At 43.1% G+C, this 19,627-nt stretch overlaps 1 protein-coding gene across 7 annotated transcripts in view; it reads right to left on the bottom strand.

The window, feature by feature from the left end:
* Positions 1-14,887: 14,887 nt before the first annotated feature.
* Positions 14,888-19,627, bottom strand: part of MTM1 (myotubularin 1) — a 117,606-nt gene continuing 112,866 nt past the window's right edge. For 6 of the 7 annotated variants that reach the window (XM_057495224.1, XM_057495225.1, XM_036908395.2 and 3 more), the window contains one exon: positions 14,888-16,567. In XM_057495224.1, the coding sequence (XP_057351207.1) occupies positions 16,400-16,567 (168 nt within the window). In that variant the 3' untranslated portion in view covers positions 14,888-16,399. The remainder of the gene's footprint in view (positions 16,568-19,627) is intronic. The other variant, XM_036908397.2, reaches the window with a different exon arrangement.

The following is a 19,627-nucleotide window of genomic DNA, read 5'->3' as shown; positions in this document are numbered from 1 at the left end:
CCATACAAAAAAGTAAATACGAAATGGATCAGAGACCTGAATGTAAGTCATGAAACCATAAAACTCTTAGAAAAAAGTATAGGCAAAAATCTCTTGGACATAAACATGAGCGACTTCTTCATGACCATATCTCCCTGGGCAAGGGAAACAAAAGCAAAAATGAACATGTGGGACTATATCAAGCTGAAAATCTTCTGTACAGCAAAGGACACCATCAATAGAACAAAAAGGTACCCTACAGGATGGGAGAATATATTCATAAATGACAGATCCAATAAAGGGTTGACATCCAAAATATATAAAGAACTCATGCACCTCAACAAACAAAAAGCAAATAATCCAATTAAAAAATGGGCAGAGGAGCTGAACAGACAGTTCTCCAAAGAAGAAATTCAGATGGCCAACACACATGAAAAGATGCTCCACATTGCTAATTATCAGGGAAATGCAAGTTAAAACCATAGTGAGATATCACCTCACACCAGTTAGGATTGTGAGCATCAAAAAGACTAAGAGCAACAAATGTTGGGGAATTTGTGGAGAAAGGTGAACCCTTCTACACTGCTGGTGGGAATGTAAATTAGTTCAACCACTGTGGAAAGCAATATGGAGGTTCCTCAAAAAGCTCCAAATAGAAATACCATTTGAGGAGGAGCCAAGATGGCGGCATGAGTAGAGCAGCGGAAATCTCCTCCCAAAACCACATATATCTATGAAAATATAACAAAGACAACTCTTCCTAGAATAAAGACCAGAGGACACAGGACAACATCCAGACCACATCCACACCTGCGAGAACCCAGTGCCTTGTAAAGGGGGTAAGATACAAGCTCCGGCCCCGCGGGACCTGAGCGCCCCTCCCCCCAGCTCCCGGCGGGAGAAGAGCAGGCAGAGCGGGAGGGAGAAGGAGCCCAGGACTGATGAACACCCAGCCCCAGCCATCCCGGCCAGAGCACAGACACAGTGCATGCGCGGGGGGCCCTGGATACTAGGGAAACAGGGCAGCAAGAACAGTGAGCGGGTACCAGAGGCCTGGCGCTGGAGGACATAAGAAAAGCGAGCGGCCATTTTTTTTTTCTGTTTTGTTTTGGCAAGCGCTTTTTGGAAGTCTTAAAGGGATAAGGACCCCAATACTAGGGAAACAGGGCAGCAAGACCGGTGAGCAGATGCCTGAGGCTGGCGCCGGAGAATAAAGAAAATCGAGCAGCCATTTTTTATTATTATTTTTATTTTTTTATTTTTTTAATTAAAAAATTTTTTTTTTTTGTGGTCATTTTGTTTTGGCGGGTGCTTTTTGGAAGTCTTAAAGGGGCAGGGCGGGACACTTAATAGGGAGGTAGAGAATCCGGGGATCTCTGGGCACGCTAATCCCCTGGGCTGCAGGGAGCTCAGAGGCCCCTTATGGAGATAAATAGCCTCCAGGTCGCTCCCCCTCCAACGCGACTCCACCACTTTGGAGCAGCTGCCCGAGCCAGGCCACGCCCACAGCAACAGCGGAGATTAACTCCATAGCAGCCGGGCAGGAAGCAGAAGCCCTGTCTGCGCACAGATGCCCAGCACAAGCCACTAGAGGTCGCTGTTCTCCCAGGAGAGGAGGGCCACAAACCAACAAGAAGGGAAGTTCTTCCAGCCGTCACTTGTCCCAGCTCTGCAAACTATTCCTATCACCATGAAAAGGCAAAACTACAGGCAGACAAAGATCACAGAGACAACACCAGAGAAGGAGACAGACCTAACCAGTCTTCCTGACAAAGAATTCAAAATAAGAATCATAAACATGCTGACAGAGATGCAGAGAAATACATAAGAGATATGGGATGAAGTCCGGAGGGAGTTCACAGATGCCAGAAAGGAGATTATAGAAATGAAACAAACTCTGGAAGGGTTTATAAGCAGAATGGATAGGATGCAAGAGGCCATTGATGGAATTGAAACCAGAGAACAGGAACGCATAGAAGCTGACATAGAGAGAGATAAAAGGATCTACAGGAATGAAACAATGTTAAGAGAACTGTGTGACCAATCCAAAAGGAACAATATCCATACTACAGGAGTACCAGAAGAAGAAGAGAGAGGAAAAGGGATGGAAAGTATCTTGGAAGAAATAATTGCTGAAAACTTCCCGAAACTGGGGGAGGAAATAATTGAACAGACCATGGAAAAACACAGAACTCCCAACAGAAAGGATCCAAGGAGGACAACACCAAGACACATAATAATTAAAATGGCAAAGATCAAGGACAAGGAAAGAGTTTTAAAGGCAGCTAGAGAGAAAAAGGTCACCTATAAAGGAAAACCCATCAGGCTAACATCAGACTTCTTGACAAAAACCTTACAGGCCAGAAGAGAATGGCATGATATACTAAATTCAATGAAACAGAAGGGCCTTGAACCAAGGATACTGTTTCCAGCACGACTATCATTCAAATATGATGGTGGGATTAAACAATTCCCAGACAAACAAAAGCTGAGGGAATTTGCTTCCCACAAACCACCTCTACAGGACATCTTACAGGGACTGCTCTAGATGGGAGCACTCCTAGAAAGAGCACAGCACAAAACACCCAACATATGAAGAATCGAGGAGGAGGAACAAGAAGGGAGAGAAGAAAAGAATCTCCAGACAGTGTATATAACAGCTCAATAAGCGAGCTAAGTTAGGCAGTAAGATACTAAAGAGGCTAACCTTGAACCTTTGGTAACCACGAATTGAAAGCCTGCAATGGCAATAAGTACATATCTTTCAATAGTGACCCTAAATGTTAATGGGCTGAATGCACCAATCAAAAGACACAGAGTAACAGAATGGATAAAAAAGCAAGACCCATCTATATGCTGCTTACAAGAAACTCACCTCAAACCCCAAGACATGTACAGACTAAAAGTCAAGGGATGCAAAACATATTTCAGGCAAACAAGAGCGAGAAGAAAGCAGGGGTTGCAGTACTAATATCAGACAAAATAGACTTCAAAACAAAGAAAGTAACAAGAGATAAAGAAGGACACTACATAATGATAAAGGGCTCAGTCAAACAAGAGGGTATAACCATTCTAAATATATATGCACCCAACACAGGAGCACCAGCATATGTGAAACAAATACTAACAGATCTAAAGGGGGAAATAGACTGCAATGCATTCATTCTAGGAGACTTCAACACACCACTCACCCCAAAGGATAGATCCACCGGGCAGAAAATAAGAAGCACTGAACAACACAGTAGAGCAGATGGACCTAATAGACATCTATAGAACTCTACATCCAAAAGCAGCGGGATATACATTCTTCTCAAGTGCACATGGAACATTCTCCAGAATAGACCACATACTAGGCCACAAAAAGAGCCTCAGAAAATTCCAAAAGATTGAAATCCTAACAACCAACTTTTCAGACCACAAAGGCATAAAACTAGAAATAAACTGTACAAAGAAAGCAAAGAGGCTCACAAACACATGGAGGCTTAACAACACGCTCCTAAATAATCAATGGATCAATGACCAAATCAAAATGGAGATCCAGCAATATATGGAAACAAATGACAACAACAACACTAAGCCCCAACTTCTGTGGGACACAGCAAAAGCAGTCTTAAGAGGAAAGTATATAGCAATCCAAGCATATTTAAAAAAGGAAGAACAATCCCAAATGAATGGTCTAATGTCACAATTATCGAAATTGGAAAAAGAAGAACAGATGAGGCCTAAGGTCAGCAGAAGGAGGGACATAATAAAGATCAGAGAAGAAATAAATAAAATTGAGAAGAATAAAACAATAGCAAAAATCAATGAAACCAAGAGCTGGTTCTTCGAGAAAACAAACAAAATAGATAAGCCTCTAGCCAGCTTATTAAGAGGAAAAGAGAGTCAACACACATCAACAGAATCAGAAACGAGAAAGGAAAAATCACAACGGACCCCACAGAAATACAAAGAATTATTAGAGAGTACTATGAAAACGTATATGCAAACAAGCTGGGAAACCTAGGAGAAATGGACAACTTCCTAGAAAAATACAACCTTCCAAGACTGACCCAGAAAGAAACACAAAATCTAAACAGACCAATTACCAGCAGAGAAATTGAAGCGGTAATCAAAAAACTACCAAAGAACAAAACCCCCGGGCCAGATGGATTTACCTCGGAATTTTATCAGACATACAGGGAAGACATAATACCCATTCTCCTTAAAGTTTTCCAAAAAATAGAGGAGGAGGGGATACTCCCAAACTCATTCTATGAAGCTAACATCACCCTAATACCAAAACCAGGCAAAGACCCCACCAAAAAAGAAAACTACAGACCAATATCCCTGAGGAACGTAGATGCAAAAATACTCAACAAAATATTAGCAAACCGAATTCAAAAATACATCAAAAGGATCATACACCATGACCAAGTGGGATTCATCCTAGGGATGCAAGGATGGTACAACATTCGAAAGTCCATCGACATCATCCACCACATCAACAAAAAGAAAGACAAAAACCACATGATCATCTCCATAGATGCTGAAAAAGCATTTGACAAAGTTCAACATCCATTCATGATAAAAATTCTCAGCAAAATGGGAATAGAGGGCAAGTACCTCAACATAATAAAGGCCATCTATGATAAACCCACAGCCAACATTATATTGAACAGGGAGAAGCTGAAAGCATGTCCTCTGAGATCAGGAACTAGACAGGGATGCCCACGCTCCCCACTGTTATTTAACATAGTACTGGAGGTCCTAGCCACGGCAATCAGACAAAACAAAAACATACAAGGAATCCAGATTGGTAAAGAAGAAGTTAAACTGTCACTATTTGCAGATGACATGATACTGTACATAAAAATCCCTAAAGACTCCACCCCAAAACTACTAGAACTGATATCGGAATACAGCAAAGTTGCAGAATACAAAATCAACACACAGAAATCTGTGGCTTTCCTATACACTAACAATGAACCAACAGAAAGAGAAATCAGGAAAACAACTCCATTCACAATTGCATCAAAAAAAATAAAATACCTAGAATAAACCTAACCAAAGAAGTGAAAGACTTATACTCTGAAAACTACAAGTCACTCTTAAGAGAAATTAAAGGGGACACTAACAGATGGAAACTCATCCCATGCTCGTGGCTAGGAAGAATTAATATCGTCAAAATGGCCATCCTGCCCAAAGCGATATACAGATTTGATGCAATCCCTATGAAACTACCAGCAACGTTCTTCAATGAACTGGAACAAATAATTCAAAAATTCATATGGAAACACTAAAAACCCCGAATAGCCAAAGCAATCCTGAGAAAGAAGAATACAGTAGGGGGGATCTCACTCCCCAACTTCAAGCTCTACTATAAAGCCATAGTAATCAAGACAATTTGGTACTGGTACAAGAACAGAGCCACAGACCAATGGAACAGACTAGAGAATCCAGACATTAACCCAGACATATATGGTCAATTAATATTTGATAAAGGAGCCATGGACATACAATGGCGAAATGACAGTCTCTTCAACAGATGGTGCTGGCAAAACTGGACAGCTACATGTAGGAGAATGAAACTGGACCATTGTCTAACCCCATATACAAAAGTAAACTCAAAATGGATCAAAGACCTGAATGTAAGTCATGAAACCATTAAACTCTTGGAAGAAAACATAGGCAAAAACCTCTTAGACATAAACATGAGTGACCTCTTCTTGAACATATCTCCCCGGGCAAGGAAAACAACAGCAAAAATGAACAAGTGGGACTATATTAAGCTGAAAAGCTTCTGTACAGCAAAAGACACCATCAATAGAACAAAAAGGAACCCTATAGTATGGGAGAATATATTTGAAAATGACACATCCAATAAAGGCTTGATGTCCAGAATATATAAAGAGCTCACACGCCTCAACAAACAAAAAACAAATAACCCAATTAAAAAATGGGCAGAGGAACTGAACAGACAGTTCTCGAAAACAGAAATACAGATGGCCAACAGACACATGAAAAGATGCTCCACATCGCTAATTATCAGAGAAATGCAAATTAAAACTACAATGAGGTATCACCTCACACCAGTAAGGATGGCTGCCATCCAAAAGACAAACAACAACAAATGTTGGCGAGGCTGTGGAGAAAGGGGAACCCTCCTACACTGCTGGTGGGAATGTAAGTTAGTTCAACCATTGTGGAAAGCAGTATGGAGGTACATCAAAATGCTCAAAACAGACCTACCATTTGACCCAGGAATTGCACTCCTAGGAATTTACCCTAAGAATGCAGCAATCAAGTTTGAGAAAGACCAATGCACCCCTATGTTTATCGCAGCACTATTTACAATAGCCAAGAATTGGAAGCAACCTAAATGTCCATCGATAGAAGAATTGTTAAAGAAGATGTGGTACATATACACAATGGAATACTACTCAGCCATAAGAAAAGGGCAAATCCTACCATTTGCAGCAACATGGATGGAGCTGGAGGGTATTATGCTCAGTGAAAAAAGCCAAGCGGAGAAAGAGAAATACCAAATGATTTCACTCATCTGTGGAATGTAAGAACAAAGGAAAAACTGAAGGAACAAAACAGCAGCAGAATCACAGAACTCAAGAATGGACTAACAGGTACAAAAGGGAAAGGGACTGGGGAGGATGGGTAGGTAGGGAGGGATAAGGGGGGGGAGAAGAAGGGGAGTATTAAGATTAGCATGCATGGGGGGGTAGGAGAAAGGGGAGGGCTGTACAACACAGAGAAGGCAAGTAGTGATTCTACAACATTTTGCTATGCTGATGGACAGTGACTGTAAAGGGGTTTATAGGGGGGACCTGGTATAGGGGAGAGCCTAGTAAACATAATATTCATCATGTAAGGGTAGATTAATGATACCAAAAAAAAAAAAAAGGCAGTTCCTGTGTGGAGACCTCCAATGAGTCCTACACAAGGGTATAAAGGGCATATAAATGTGTAGGCAAAGGGTCTGTTTGTGTTTATACAGAGGATCAAAGCCTAATTGTGCTACCCCAAAAATGAACTAAGATACGATATGAAAAAGAACTTCCAACATCAGCACTCTCTGGAAGACTCATGCCAGAAGATGATCATCAAAAAACCCCAACAAAGATCCATGCGCTGCTACAGGCGTAGATGCACTCATCCCACCAGTTCCTGGACTTGCCATGGGAATGAAGAAGGAGATATCTAAGCTGGCCTGTGCATACAGTAAAACAACAAATTTGACTGGATCTATACTGTTGGAACTCAAACAAGAATTAGGAGAAGTGCAAATTGTCGCGCTCCAAAATCTTACAACTACAGACTATTTACTGTTAAAAGAACATATGGGATGTGAACAATCCCCAGGAATGGGTTGTTTTAATTTGTCTGATTTCTCTCAGACTGTTTAAGCTCAGTTGGACAATATCCACCATATCATAGATAAGTTTTCACAAATGCCTAAGGTGCCTAACTGGTTTTCTTGGTTTCACTGGAGATGGCTGGTAATTACAGGTATGCTTTGGTTATTTAACTATACTCTTATTATGTTAATGTGTGTGCGCAATTTAATTAGTAGTTTAAAACCTATACATGCTGAAGTTACTCTACAAGAAGATATGTCAAAGGAATAATCAATCTTCCCATGTTTTCTGCCGCCTGCTACTTCTATAGCTTTTCTTCTTCCTTCCTAATTACAACCCTTAAATAGAATTCGTGCCTCATATCAAATTTACCGAGTATCATAATTCTTCCAAGTGGTAAAGATACCTCAAGACAAATGCTGGGCATAGAAGCCACAGGGCATAAATATGCAAAGAAGTAAAAAGCTAACCTTTTCAAACAATAAGGCTTCTCTCTCACTTACCAACTTTACATTTCCCTGTATGGCCCCGGAAGATGACTGGTTAGCCAGAGACAGGTAAGATACCTCAAGGGAGGAACAACCTAAGACAGGCACAGTCGCAGGGGGGCCATCAGGTGAGAAATTGGGGACCAACACAGGTGAGGCTTAGAATCTCACCCCCCCGTTCTGAGAGAAATCTTCTGCATACGTGGATGTTTTATTGCCCTTGTCTAGCTTGGATTAACACATAGTCTACAGGCACACACCTGATCATCTACATTTGCTCTCTTACAACACTAAACTATGTTTTCTACCTTTATCTTGTATCTACCTACCACTTCAGCATTTTATTAAAAATAACAATCATAAAGAGAGAAACGTGGTATCCACATATAAATCAAGTACAAAAATCAAATGAGTATTCATATTTGAACTGACTGTTTATAGTTCATAATGCATGAGCAAAACCAAAAGTTTCTGTGATGACTGCCCTTGTACTGTTCACCATGTAACTTATTCACTATGTAAGAATTTGTTCTCCATGTAAGAACTTGTTCATTTTGCTTCAGAAGATTGGAGACTGACGAAAATTAGGCTTGGGGTGGATTAATGATTGTGCATTGAGCATTGACTCCCCTATACAGAATTTTATTGTTGTTACGAACCATTTGATCAATAAATATGAGAGATGCCCTCACAACAACAAGAAAAAAAGTACACACTTCCAATTGTTAAATAAATAAGTAACTGGGATGTAATGTATAGCATAAGGAATATAGTCAAAATATTGTAACAACTTGGTATGGTGATAGCTGGTACCTAGAATTATCATGTATATAAATGTTGAATCACTGTGTTGTACACCTGAAACTAATGTAATGTAATACTGTGTGTCAACTACCCTTCAATAAAAAATAATCATCTACCAAAAAAAAAAAAAAAGAAATACCATTTGACCCAGTAATTCCACATCTAGGAATTTACCCTAAGAATGCAGCAGCCCAATTTGAAGAAGACAGATGCACCCCTATGTTTATCACAGCACTACTTACAATAGCCAAGAAATGGAAGCACCCTAAGTGTCCGTCAGTAGATGAATGGATAAAGAAGAGGTGGTACATATACACAATGGAATATTATTCAGCCATAAGAAGAAAACAAATCCTATCATTTGCAACAACCTGAATGGAGCTAGAGGGTATTATGCTCAGTGAAATAAGCCAGGTGGAGAAAGACAAGTACCAAATGATTTCACTCATCTGTGGAGTATAAGAACAAAGAAAAACTGAAGGAACAAAACAGCAGCAGAATCACAGAACCCAAGAATGGACTAACAGGTACCAAAGGGAAAGGGACTGGGGATGATGGGTGGGAAGGGAGGGAGAAGGAGTGAGGAGAAGAAAGGGGGCCTTACGATTAGCATGTATAGTGTGGGGGGGCACGGGGAGGGCTGTGCAACACAGAGAAGACAAGTAGTGATTCTACAGCATCTTATATGCTGATGGACAGTGACTGTAATGGGGTGTGTGTGGGGGACTTGGTGAAGGGGGGACCCTAGTAAACATAATGTTCTTCATGTAATTGTAGATTAATGATAACAAAATAAATAAATACATAAATAAAATAAAGATAATACACACAGTAATTTTATAACTCTCATCCATCAGTGTGCTGGTATCAGCTCTCTGAAGAAAAAAAGGCCCTGATCCATAGCATTTGCAGATTTCTGTGGTATAAATGCTATCACCCTGGCCAATTTCAAGCTATCGTCCTGTCGCCACTGAGTATGAGTCAGGCAGAGATGCTCACCATTGGCTCTCATGAGCCCACATAAGAACTCGGCACAGCACCACATGTGTCTGATGATCCAAATAATCTGAAGATTTACGGGTCCTTTCCCGCTGCCCGTGCTTTCTGTTGGTTTTCACTGAGGACTTCCTATCTCTGCGATTTGTTACCGTGAGCTGTTCATTTCCCTTGGAAAACAGTTCCTGAGAATTCCTGGAGACCTAGGATGAAGGTGCGTTCTTTTACAGAGTATTTGCACTTGCTCCTGACAAGCACCGGGGGGCACCACAAAACAAGGGTCTGATATTTGTGGACTCCTGAGGTGAACTTCCCCCTCTGCTCTGGGCCAACTTGAATTTCCTTGCAGCCCTATGGTATTGGGGGTGGGTTGAAGAAAATGGAATTGATCAGGCATGGACTCCCCCCAGTTCTCTGTCCTCCTTGTATTAGTTTCCTGTGACTGCTGGAACAAATGACCACACACTCAGCGGCTGGAACAGCACACATTTACCCTCTCCTGGTTCTGGAGGCCAGAAGTGGGACCCAGGTCTCACAGGGCGAAAATCAAGGTGCGGGCAGGGCTGTGGCCGTCAGGAGGCCCCCAGGGAGCGCCATGTCTTTGCCTTTCCCAGCTTCCGGAGGCGCCCCCATGTCCTGGCTCACAGCCCATTCCTTCTTCTTCAAAGCAGCAGTGGCCAGATGAGTCCTTTGCACATGGCATTGTTCTGACACTGACGTCCTCCGCCTCCCTGTTGCACTCTTAAGGACCCATAAGATCACACGGGCCTTAGGCTTCCCACAGCTGCTTGACCTACAGTCTGGGTCAGTGACTTTTAACTCACTGTTCTTCGGCTCCTGCCTCAATGAAATAGCTCTCATGTATGTCCCCCAGGGATCTCCTAACTGCCCAAATTGACTGGAATTCTTTTCATCCTGAATCTACCAGATCTCTCAGGCTAAAAGCACTTGCTCTTGGGAATTATTTTTTTCTATTACCTTCCATGATGAAACTGCTTCTGCACTTCTCCAACCTTCCTTCTCCATCTTATTCTGTGTCTCCTCTTCCTTGACGTGCCTCTTAAAATCTGGAGTTGGGGCTTGTCATTTTTTGTCACCCACTTGGTGTGGACAATGTCATCCACTCCATGGTTTTATCCCCAAATCTTCTCTATCCCTGAGCTTTAGGCCTTTATACCCACGTCTGAGTTTCCATTTCAGGAAATGGTAGCACTTGCCACTCAATTGCCTAACCAAAATCTCAGGATCATAAACTTTGACTTCTCACCTCTCTTTTCAAACCATCACAGACTCTTACTGCTCCTTTTTCAGTCTGCATTTCTACTCTCTGTACTCCAGGCTCGGTTCTCTAAGTCTGGTCAATTATGATAGCCTCAAACTGGCCTGTCTCCAGTCTTGTCAGCCTGCAATCCACCCTCCATATGGCTGTCTGAGTGACACATTTTTCTACCTCCCTCCCCTGCCTAAAACATTTCAATGTTTCCTATAGGATAGAGAAGAAAATATAAGTTCTTTAACATGGCCTCTGAGGAGCTCCCTGATGGGCCCCTGCCTACCTCTGGGTCATTCCCAGTCCCAAGCACTTTACAATCCAGGAACACCAGCTTGCTCTGAGTGCCACACACACTGCATACAAAGTACCAGCTGCTTCTGTCCATACTGGTCCCTTCTGTGGTGACCATTTCTTTGTCATTTTGTCTTGTATACATGCCAAAACAAGAGTTTTAGGTTGTTTTTGAACTTACATGAATGGAATAATATGTATCTGGCTGCTTTCAATCAACATGCTTATGAGATTGTGTTCTGTGTAGCTGTTGTTTGATTGTTTATCCCAAGTATGTAGTATTGCATTGTGTGAATATGTCAGTTTGTTCTACTGTAGATGGGCATTTGGGCTGTTTCCAGTTTTTTCTGTTGGGGGGGGGTGGCATTACAGACAATGCTACTATGAATATTCTTGTACATGTCTTTTGGTACATGGAAGTTCGAGAGTGGAAATGCTAGGTCACAGGGTAGGTATCACTCTAATTTTGTCCACTAATACCAACTGTTCTTCCAAGCAGTATACAAGTGTTCCTACTGGCCCACAACCTTGTCATGCTTGGGACTATCAGACGCTTAAAGGTTTGCCAATCATGGGTGTGGGGCAGCGTCTCACTGTAGTTTGAATGTACATTTCCCGATGACAGGTGTGAGCAGCCTCCTACTTGACTTTCAGGAGTCAGTTCTGACCACATTCCCAGCAAGTTCCTCCCTGACCCTCTCGCCTGGCCCCAAAGTCCTCCATCCGCCTCTATCCGAGTGGGCAGGCTCCACATAGGAATCACCAGTTAACTGCACTGTCTTCCCACTAAGCCAGGCACTCCTTGAAGGAGCCACTGTTTTACTCATTTTTGTTTCCAAACAAAAGCCAGCTGGTCATGTCTGGGTCGTAGTAGACAGCGTTTGTCAAAGTGACCTTACTTCATAAAAACACATCTGGCTCTGAACCTGTGTTATCTATAAAATGACAAAAAAAACACCCCTATCATTTTTTTTATTTTTTATTTTGGTATCATTAATCTACAATTGCATGAGCGACTCCCTATCATTTTTGTAAGGTTGTGGGATGGCTAAATAGTAGTGTTTGGCACATAAATAGCTCCCTTCTTGCATTTAGGGACCAGGGGAGTTGGAAGCACACACTCTGGCTTTGGACAGACACAAGGATAGAAATGGGATACCACCAGAGGCAATGCTAAGTCTAGATTTCATCTGAGATGTAACAAAATGCATTGAGCTCGTCATTTACCTACTGTGAGTAATTGTATGGCTGGTAACAGGAGAGCCTGGTGATGTCTGACCTCTCACCTCAAATTCACCTGCCATCTGAAGCTAAAAGAGACTGAAGTTCAGTGGGCATGATGGCCCTGCCCCCACCCCCAAGGATGCCCACGACCTAAGCCTCGGAAGCTGGGAATATGATACTTCACACAGCAAGGGGCATTCAGGCTGTGAGTGGAATTAAGAAGGCTGACTGGCTGCCCTGGAGATGATGGGGAGACAAGCCTGAGTTATCCAGGTGGGCCCAATATAATCGCTAGGATCCTTTAAATATCAGTGAGGGATGCAGAAGAGTCAGAGTCCAGAGATTTGAAGATGCCACATTGCTGGCTTCAGAGACAGAGGAAGGGCCCATGAATCAGGGGAAGATGGTGTCCACTGGAAGCTGGAAAAGGCAAGGAAGAGGACTCCCCCCTAGAGCTCCTGGAAGAAATGCAGCCCTGCTGACACCTTGACTTCAGGCCAGTGAGCCCCATTTCAGACTTCTGGCCACCTAGCACCATAAGAAAATAAGTGTTTTACAATATAATAAATCACTAAGTTTGTGGTGGTCTCTTAGAGCAGAAACGGGAAACTAATACATGAGGTAAATGCTGTTTTGTGCCACAAATACTGCATGAATGCAAGTGACAAAAATGCATTTCTGAGAAGGGCTATTGTAAGGAACCTTCAAGAATATGCAGCCATACCTGCGCTAAAACGGAAGGACAGAGGCCTCCTCCCAAACCAACAGATCTGTAGCATCTGGGGGCTGGGAAGACCTCCCACCGAAGAACAGGGTCAGAGCCCAGATGGGAACGCAGGTCTCCACACATCCCAATCAAGGTTCTTCCTGACACAGGTTTGTGAGACAAGGCTCCTGAAATGAACAAATTTCTAATTTATGTGGAATGCACTGTGCAATGCAGTCAATTTCAGAAGCACGTATTAATCACTGTAAATGAATAAGCCATGTTCTCCAAAGCTACTAAAATAATGAACCATTAGGCATTAATGGTCGTGTCTGAACTTTTTGCTGCTCTACGTGGTCTAGATGCCTTGGCTTTTATAGGACAAATTGTTGCAAATAAGGAGTAATCTGTACGTGAATCTAAGCCTCACAAGGAAATGAGAATACTTTGTTTTGCTGAGCTTTCCTCTTCCAAGTATGTTGAATACAGAAGACTTTGCTAATAATTCCTAATGAATTTATAAATCCACCAATAGCTGTTGGAATATTAGACTCTTACTTCAAGTATTGGTATTCCAGCAACATGCTTTTTTAGTGATTCTGTGAACCTAAAAAAATTCGACTGCAATCTATTCCAAACTAGGAATACGCTAACCCTCATTCCTGTTTTCAGGCTGCATGCTGCATACATTTCTTACTTCCTTTGGATGTCCCCTGCTTTGCTTTACTGGCCACCAATGGCTCCGTCCTCCAGTCATAGGTGTCCATACCCCATAACAAATTCCTGTATTTTAGGAATGTTCCCTTTATATAGTCCTGCTTTTGCCTAACACCCCCAAATTTTGCCACAAGAGCTGTCCAGATGACTGACACCACAAATCTGTATTCTGTAGAGGGCTGCAGGCGAGGAGATACTAGTCAGCTTATTTTGAAACTTTCGAATATTATTCATACCAAAAAAGCATAAGCATAAGCTTTTCTGCCTTATCAAAAATAGATCAGAAAGTGCTATGACCATATTTAGAAAAAGCTGTTACATTATCAAAAATACATGATTCCAAATTACTTGAGAGACTGTCCCAGGAAGAGAGATTATTCTATTTCATTCCAGAAGGCAGAGCTACAGCTTATTCAGTGGCAACTCAAGTTTGAAACCTGTAGATATTTGTTTTGATGCTGTGGGATGTCAGGCATGTCAGTGAACCCCTGGAGCAACGACATTCTTCTCAGTTGGAAAACAGGGATAATAGAATACACGGAGCCCGTGAGGCTGTAGTGAGGATCAAGTGTGGCAATGTCTGAGGGAGAACCTTCCAAAGCATTTCAAATACTCAGTTTTAAAAGATACACGGAATCTTTTAAACGCCTTATTCTGATTTTTTAAAAAATGGTTCATTTTAGTTTACTGCTGTAACTATTTAGCATTCTTAGGATGCACATAAACAATGCCATTTCCAATTGGCAGTACTATGTGAAGAATCTGAAAAACCCTTACCCGAAAGAGACATCAAATATGGCTTATTTCGACTCATGTCTCATTCTTCTTTTAATGTCAACTGCTGTGTTCTCTATCCTGGGTCCACAGGCTCGTGTCCCTGCACTCCAGCACGTCTGTGGAACTTAACATCTGCATTGTTAACACACTCAAATTGTTGGGATCTGGGGAGAGCCTTACAAAGTTGCTAGTAAGATAAAAAGCATGTGAAGTACAGTCAGGAAAAGGAAGGAAGATGGGTATCTTATGCATTTGAGACACACAGTTACATCCCTGAAAATAAAGGGTAGGTTGAGTTAATACATTTATTACAGCAGGTCTTTAGTTGCTACTGCCATGAAAATTTTTTCATGAAATTTCACAAAATCCTTTATGCTATTAGTATTAGCTTTTTCTTTTTATGGAGTGACCCTTTGTTAATTTATGAAATATTTACAGTGTTTACAAAAAGCAAGAGAATATCTAATAAAATTTCATATACATACAAACTTTATACATTATACTATTGTATTTGAGATGTCTTATTTGGTAGACCAATTAAGCTATGACATAAAATAACTTACAAAGATATATTTAATCTCTCTTAATTCATTGAAAACAAAACAATATTAGCTATAAATAGTCCTTTACAAATCATTGTAAAACACATTAATTGTTTTAACTCTAGCTTTAACTTTTACAAACATACTTACTAAATGAATTAGTTTAGTCCAGATAGCAAGTAGAACGTCATCTGAAATTTCTTTTAATCCTACAAAAAGAAAACCAAAAAGCCAAACACCTGAAAAAGCAAACTGCCGGGGACTTCAAGTAAAAATTTGTAGAAGCAGTTTTGGGCATCCAACATCATTTCAATTGAAATTCATAAACACACCACTTTCAAGAATACACTCAACAAATGTATATCAGCAGTTTTTATTTCAGATGATACTCTAGCAACACAGCTCCTACATCCCAGATGGTCAACCCTGTACGTTGGCAGATAAGCTGGGCTCTGACTAGAGCAACATTTGCAAGAACACTCACCTAAGCAGCGTGATGTGTCGGGGCTTTTTTCCACAACCTGAAAATAGGTCAGAATTCTAGGCAAGCTCTTGGAAGAACTTAGAAAACAGAACTGGCAAATTAAAAAAAAATCAAATCATAGTTAATTGGGCTCCATAAATTTAATATAAAAATATACTTCTCTTGAAAACTAGGGGGAAGTGCTTTATATTCCAAAATTGCAAAAAAATGAAAATCTCATCTACACAGCTATTTCCCCTAAACTCACCACCTACAATGGTATAAAATTTGGCAATTATTTAAACACCTTGTTTTTGGAAAATGTCTCAGAAGCTGAGCTCAATTTGGTTTTGGCAGTAATACACATCTTTCACATTTGGGTTCATTTTAGATAATCCGAAGCAATTATAAGCAGCTTGAGGAAGATTCATTTCACAAACATGTATTTTTTACCTTTACTTTAAAAAACACTGTTGTTCCAATTAAGCCCACAAAATACATATCGTATATCTAGCATTTCTAAAGATCTACATCAAATTTAAGGTTTATCTTTCAAAAGCTGCATTTGAAAGGTGTCAGGATTTTCCAAAACGCCATCTTGGCTCCTTTCTTCTGATTGCTGTGTAGACACTAGAGTTTTCTTGTAACATGTATTCTAGAAGGCACATATTCAAGAGTTTAAAGATTATGGTAGTCCGAGTCTTATGTGGAGGCAAATATTTTAATCTACTCTGTACAGAGGCCCCAAGCGAGAGTCAACCACTTGCTTTATTCCCAGGGTGGGCCCTCAGAAGTGGGTCTGCACGTGGGGCACCAGGGCTGAAGGGCTGGATGGGGACGGGGCGGGGTCAGAGAGCTTGGCGGAGTTGGCCAGCTGCAGCTCCTCCAGGCGCTTGATGTACTCATCACGCAAGGCCAGGAGCTCCACGTAGCGCTGCTCCACGGGGTTGGGCTGCTGAGAGAAGCACACGGTGAGTCAGGGCGCCGGCCATAGGCTGCCCCTGCTCCAGCTGGCTGCCCGCTGGGCCTCGTGGGTCAGGGCCCTAGACGTGCACATGTGCACACCCACACACTCAGCCACCCACCCAGCCACAGCCTCACGCACCCCGACATGCACATACCCCCACACGCTCACACACAACCAACCACCTCCAACACATGCACAGCCAGACAATCTCCCCCACACCGCCCCCACACAGTCACCTTCAATGCCGAGAAACTTAAAAGCACAGCAAAGTACAAGGACAATCAAACGCCCCGCTACACGCCCCCAAGAAATAACTTATGTGCACATTTCCTCGCCCAGGCCTTTTCAGGTTTATGAACCCAGACGTAGCTCCTGTCTCCTTTGTCACCCATCCCCAGGCCCACTGCCCTCTTCTGCTCGTCCCAAGTTGGCATGTGGCCTTCCTTCCTGTGCAGACTTGTGACACTTTCCTGAGACCTGAGTATCTAGAAATGGAGGTTGCACTCGTTTGCCATTTGGAAAAACTGCCATCAGTGGTGGTATTCTGCAGCTATCACTCGGCATCCTGCCCTGACGTTATGGTTCTGATGTCGATCACAGCTGAGGCCTGCTGAACGACTAAACCCCAACTGACCAGTCTGTGCCCGCACTGAGGGACAGGTGGTGATGGCCAGCACTCCCCACCCACACACAGTGGCAAAGTCCTCAGACAGAGCTCCTGGGCACATGCCAATGCTTCTTGAATTACAGATCGTAATGTGCACACATCTTAACATGTTCAGCTGAATGAATCTTTATGTATGTTTAGACTAATATATCACCACCCAGGCCAAGATAGACAACAGAACAGCCCCCAGAAGACTCCCTTGCCAGCACACTAATGTTTTGAAATGACCAAGGGCAAGCTTCCAGAAAGCTTGAGCAATATATGACAAGAAAACAGCTGAAAGTCTGCAGAAGTGCCTTATTTTAGCCCTAATGGCTTCTAGAACTGGCCTGTGTTCCACTGTGGTAAGCTATCTGTTGACACTGCGAGCACCAACACGGAAGCTGTGAAGACAAGCCGCTGCTGAAGGAGGCTGCCCCCACCTGATTCTCCCTGCCCAGGAGAACGGTCTGTATTTATTAGATGCAGAAGCCCTCCAGAGCCTGCACCTCAGAGGAGGGAGCATGAGCCCTGGGGTTTCAGAATGTGTGTGTGTTTCCGGGGGCTGCCCTAACAAATCAACACAAACTCGGCGGCTTAAAACAACAGAAAATTTTCTCACAGTTCTCCAAGGCCGAAGCCTGTGGGCAAGAGCCTTCCCTGCCTCTTACTGCTTCTGTTGGCCCACAGTATCCTTTGGCTTATGGCCACGTCACTCAAATCTCTCCTGTTTTCACATGGCGCCTACCATGTGTCTGTGTCTCAAATCTTCCTGTTTTTCTCCTATAAGGGCACCTGTCAGTGGATTTTCAGCCTACTCAAAATCCAGGAGGATCTTATGTTGAAATCCTTAATTATATCTATAAAGATGTGTTTCCAAATAAGCTTCCATTCATAGGTTCCACGTGGACATGGCTTCTGGGGAGACCACTCAGACCACTACAGGCTACCCAGGAGGGATCAATGGAGGCCAGGTACGCATGCCACCCAGATGTAACTGTGCCTGTATTTCTACTGGGACTGCTGCTTTCATTAGGGCTCTGGTTACAAGGCTCCGCAGGTTTGGAGAGGTCTCTTTTACTGTGTGACTGCAGAATGTGAGGCTTTTCAGAAATGCATCTGTGGCATCAGAATGGGAATGCTGGCAGAGCACCTGACACCCAGGAAGTGCTGTGGACTGCCAGCTGGCTAATCCCTTCCACCCACTTTTTCCTTCGTGTGTTTTACTGAGGACCAAGGTGCTTAGGAGCCAGCAGTGAAGAGGCCCAAATCCCTGTTGTTATGGCATTTACCTTCCAGCAGGGGGAGACAATGACTATAACAATCCTGAGTTAACAGAATGTTCGAAGGTGATGAAAACTATGGAAAAGAAGTAGAGTGGGGGCTACAGGGATGGGACGAGTGGGGCGCCGGTGACACCCTCACGGGGTGGTTGGGGTGAGCTGCACTGAAGAGGTGACTCTTGAGGGAAAGCTTGAGGGCAGGTAGGGGGAGCCAGGTGTGGCCAAGCTGAGTGTGTGAGAGCTGCTGGTGCAGAGGCCAGGGTGGCCAGGGGCACACAAGGCCTCAGGGGCCCCTCTGAGGACTAGGGCTTTGGCTCTGGGTGAGGGGAGCAGCTGCGGGACAGTTCTGAGTGGAGGAGTACTGGGGCCGGGTGTATGTTCCCACTGAGGACACTGGGCGGCAGCAGGGGGGAAGCCAGGGAGTCCGGCTAGAAGGCTATGCAGCCGCACAGCGCCCAGGGCAGGCGGCCCGCAGCTGGGGGCTGTGGAGGTCCTGCAGGCCAGAGCCAGCAGGCTCTCCTGACAACTGGAAGGGGGGTGTGAGACAGAAAGCAGTCAAGGGTGACTCAGGTCTCCGGCCAGGGCGACTAGGATGGAGCTGCTAAGAACTGAAAAGGGGGAAGAGGGCGGAAACAGCAGGTGTGGGGGATCCTGAGTTCTGTGTCCAAGGTGCCAAGTTTGATTTGCTGTGCCAGGCCCGTTCTTGTCCCCATGCATTACACTGCCACCTTTGTACCCCACCAGCTCCATGCCTACTTAAGTGCTCTACTTCTGGGCTCTATTCTGTTTCAAATAAGTTACTACACAGCAGGGCAAGTTCTACCTTGATATTCTCCTCCAATGTTGTATTGGCTGTTTTTAAACCCTCCCATTTTCATATGACTACTAGAATCAGTTTGTTATTGTGCCAGCAAGGACAATCAGACAAGAAAAGGAAACCAGAGGACAAGGCTGTATACTTAGAAAACATGAGAGAGTTGATGAAAAACAGAAATAAAAAGATAATTTAGTCTAGTAATGGGTACAAAAGGTATGGAAGTCATTAGCCAATAAACACAAGCGACGCAGAGCATGTCACAGATGGAAAGAGTCCATCTGTGACAGCATACTGAAAGTCAC

The sequence above is a fragment of the Manis pentadactyla genome, chromosome X, assembly GCF_030020395.1.
Source record: "Manis pentadactyla isolate mManPen7 chromosome X, mManPen7.hap1, whole genome shotgun sequence".
NCBI lineage: Eukaryota > Metazoa > Chordata > Mammalia > Pholidota > Manidae > Manis > Manis pentadactyla.
This window is presented reverse-complemented; position numbering and strand designations above follow the sequence as displayed.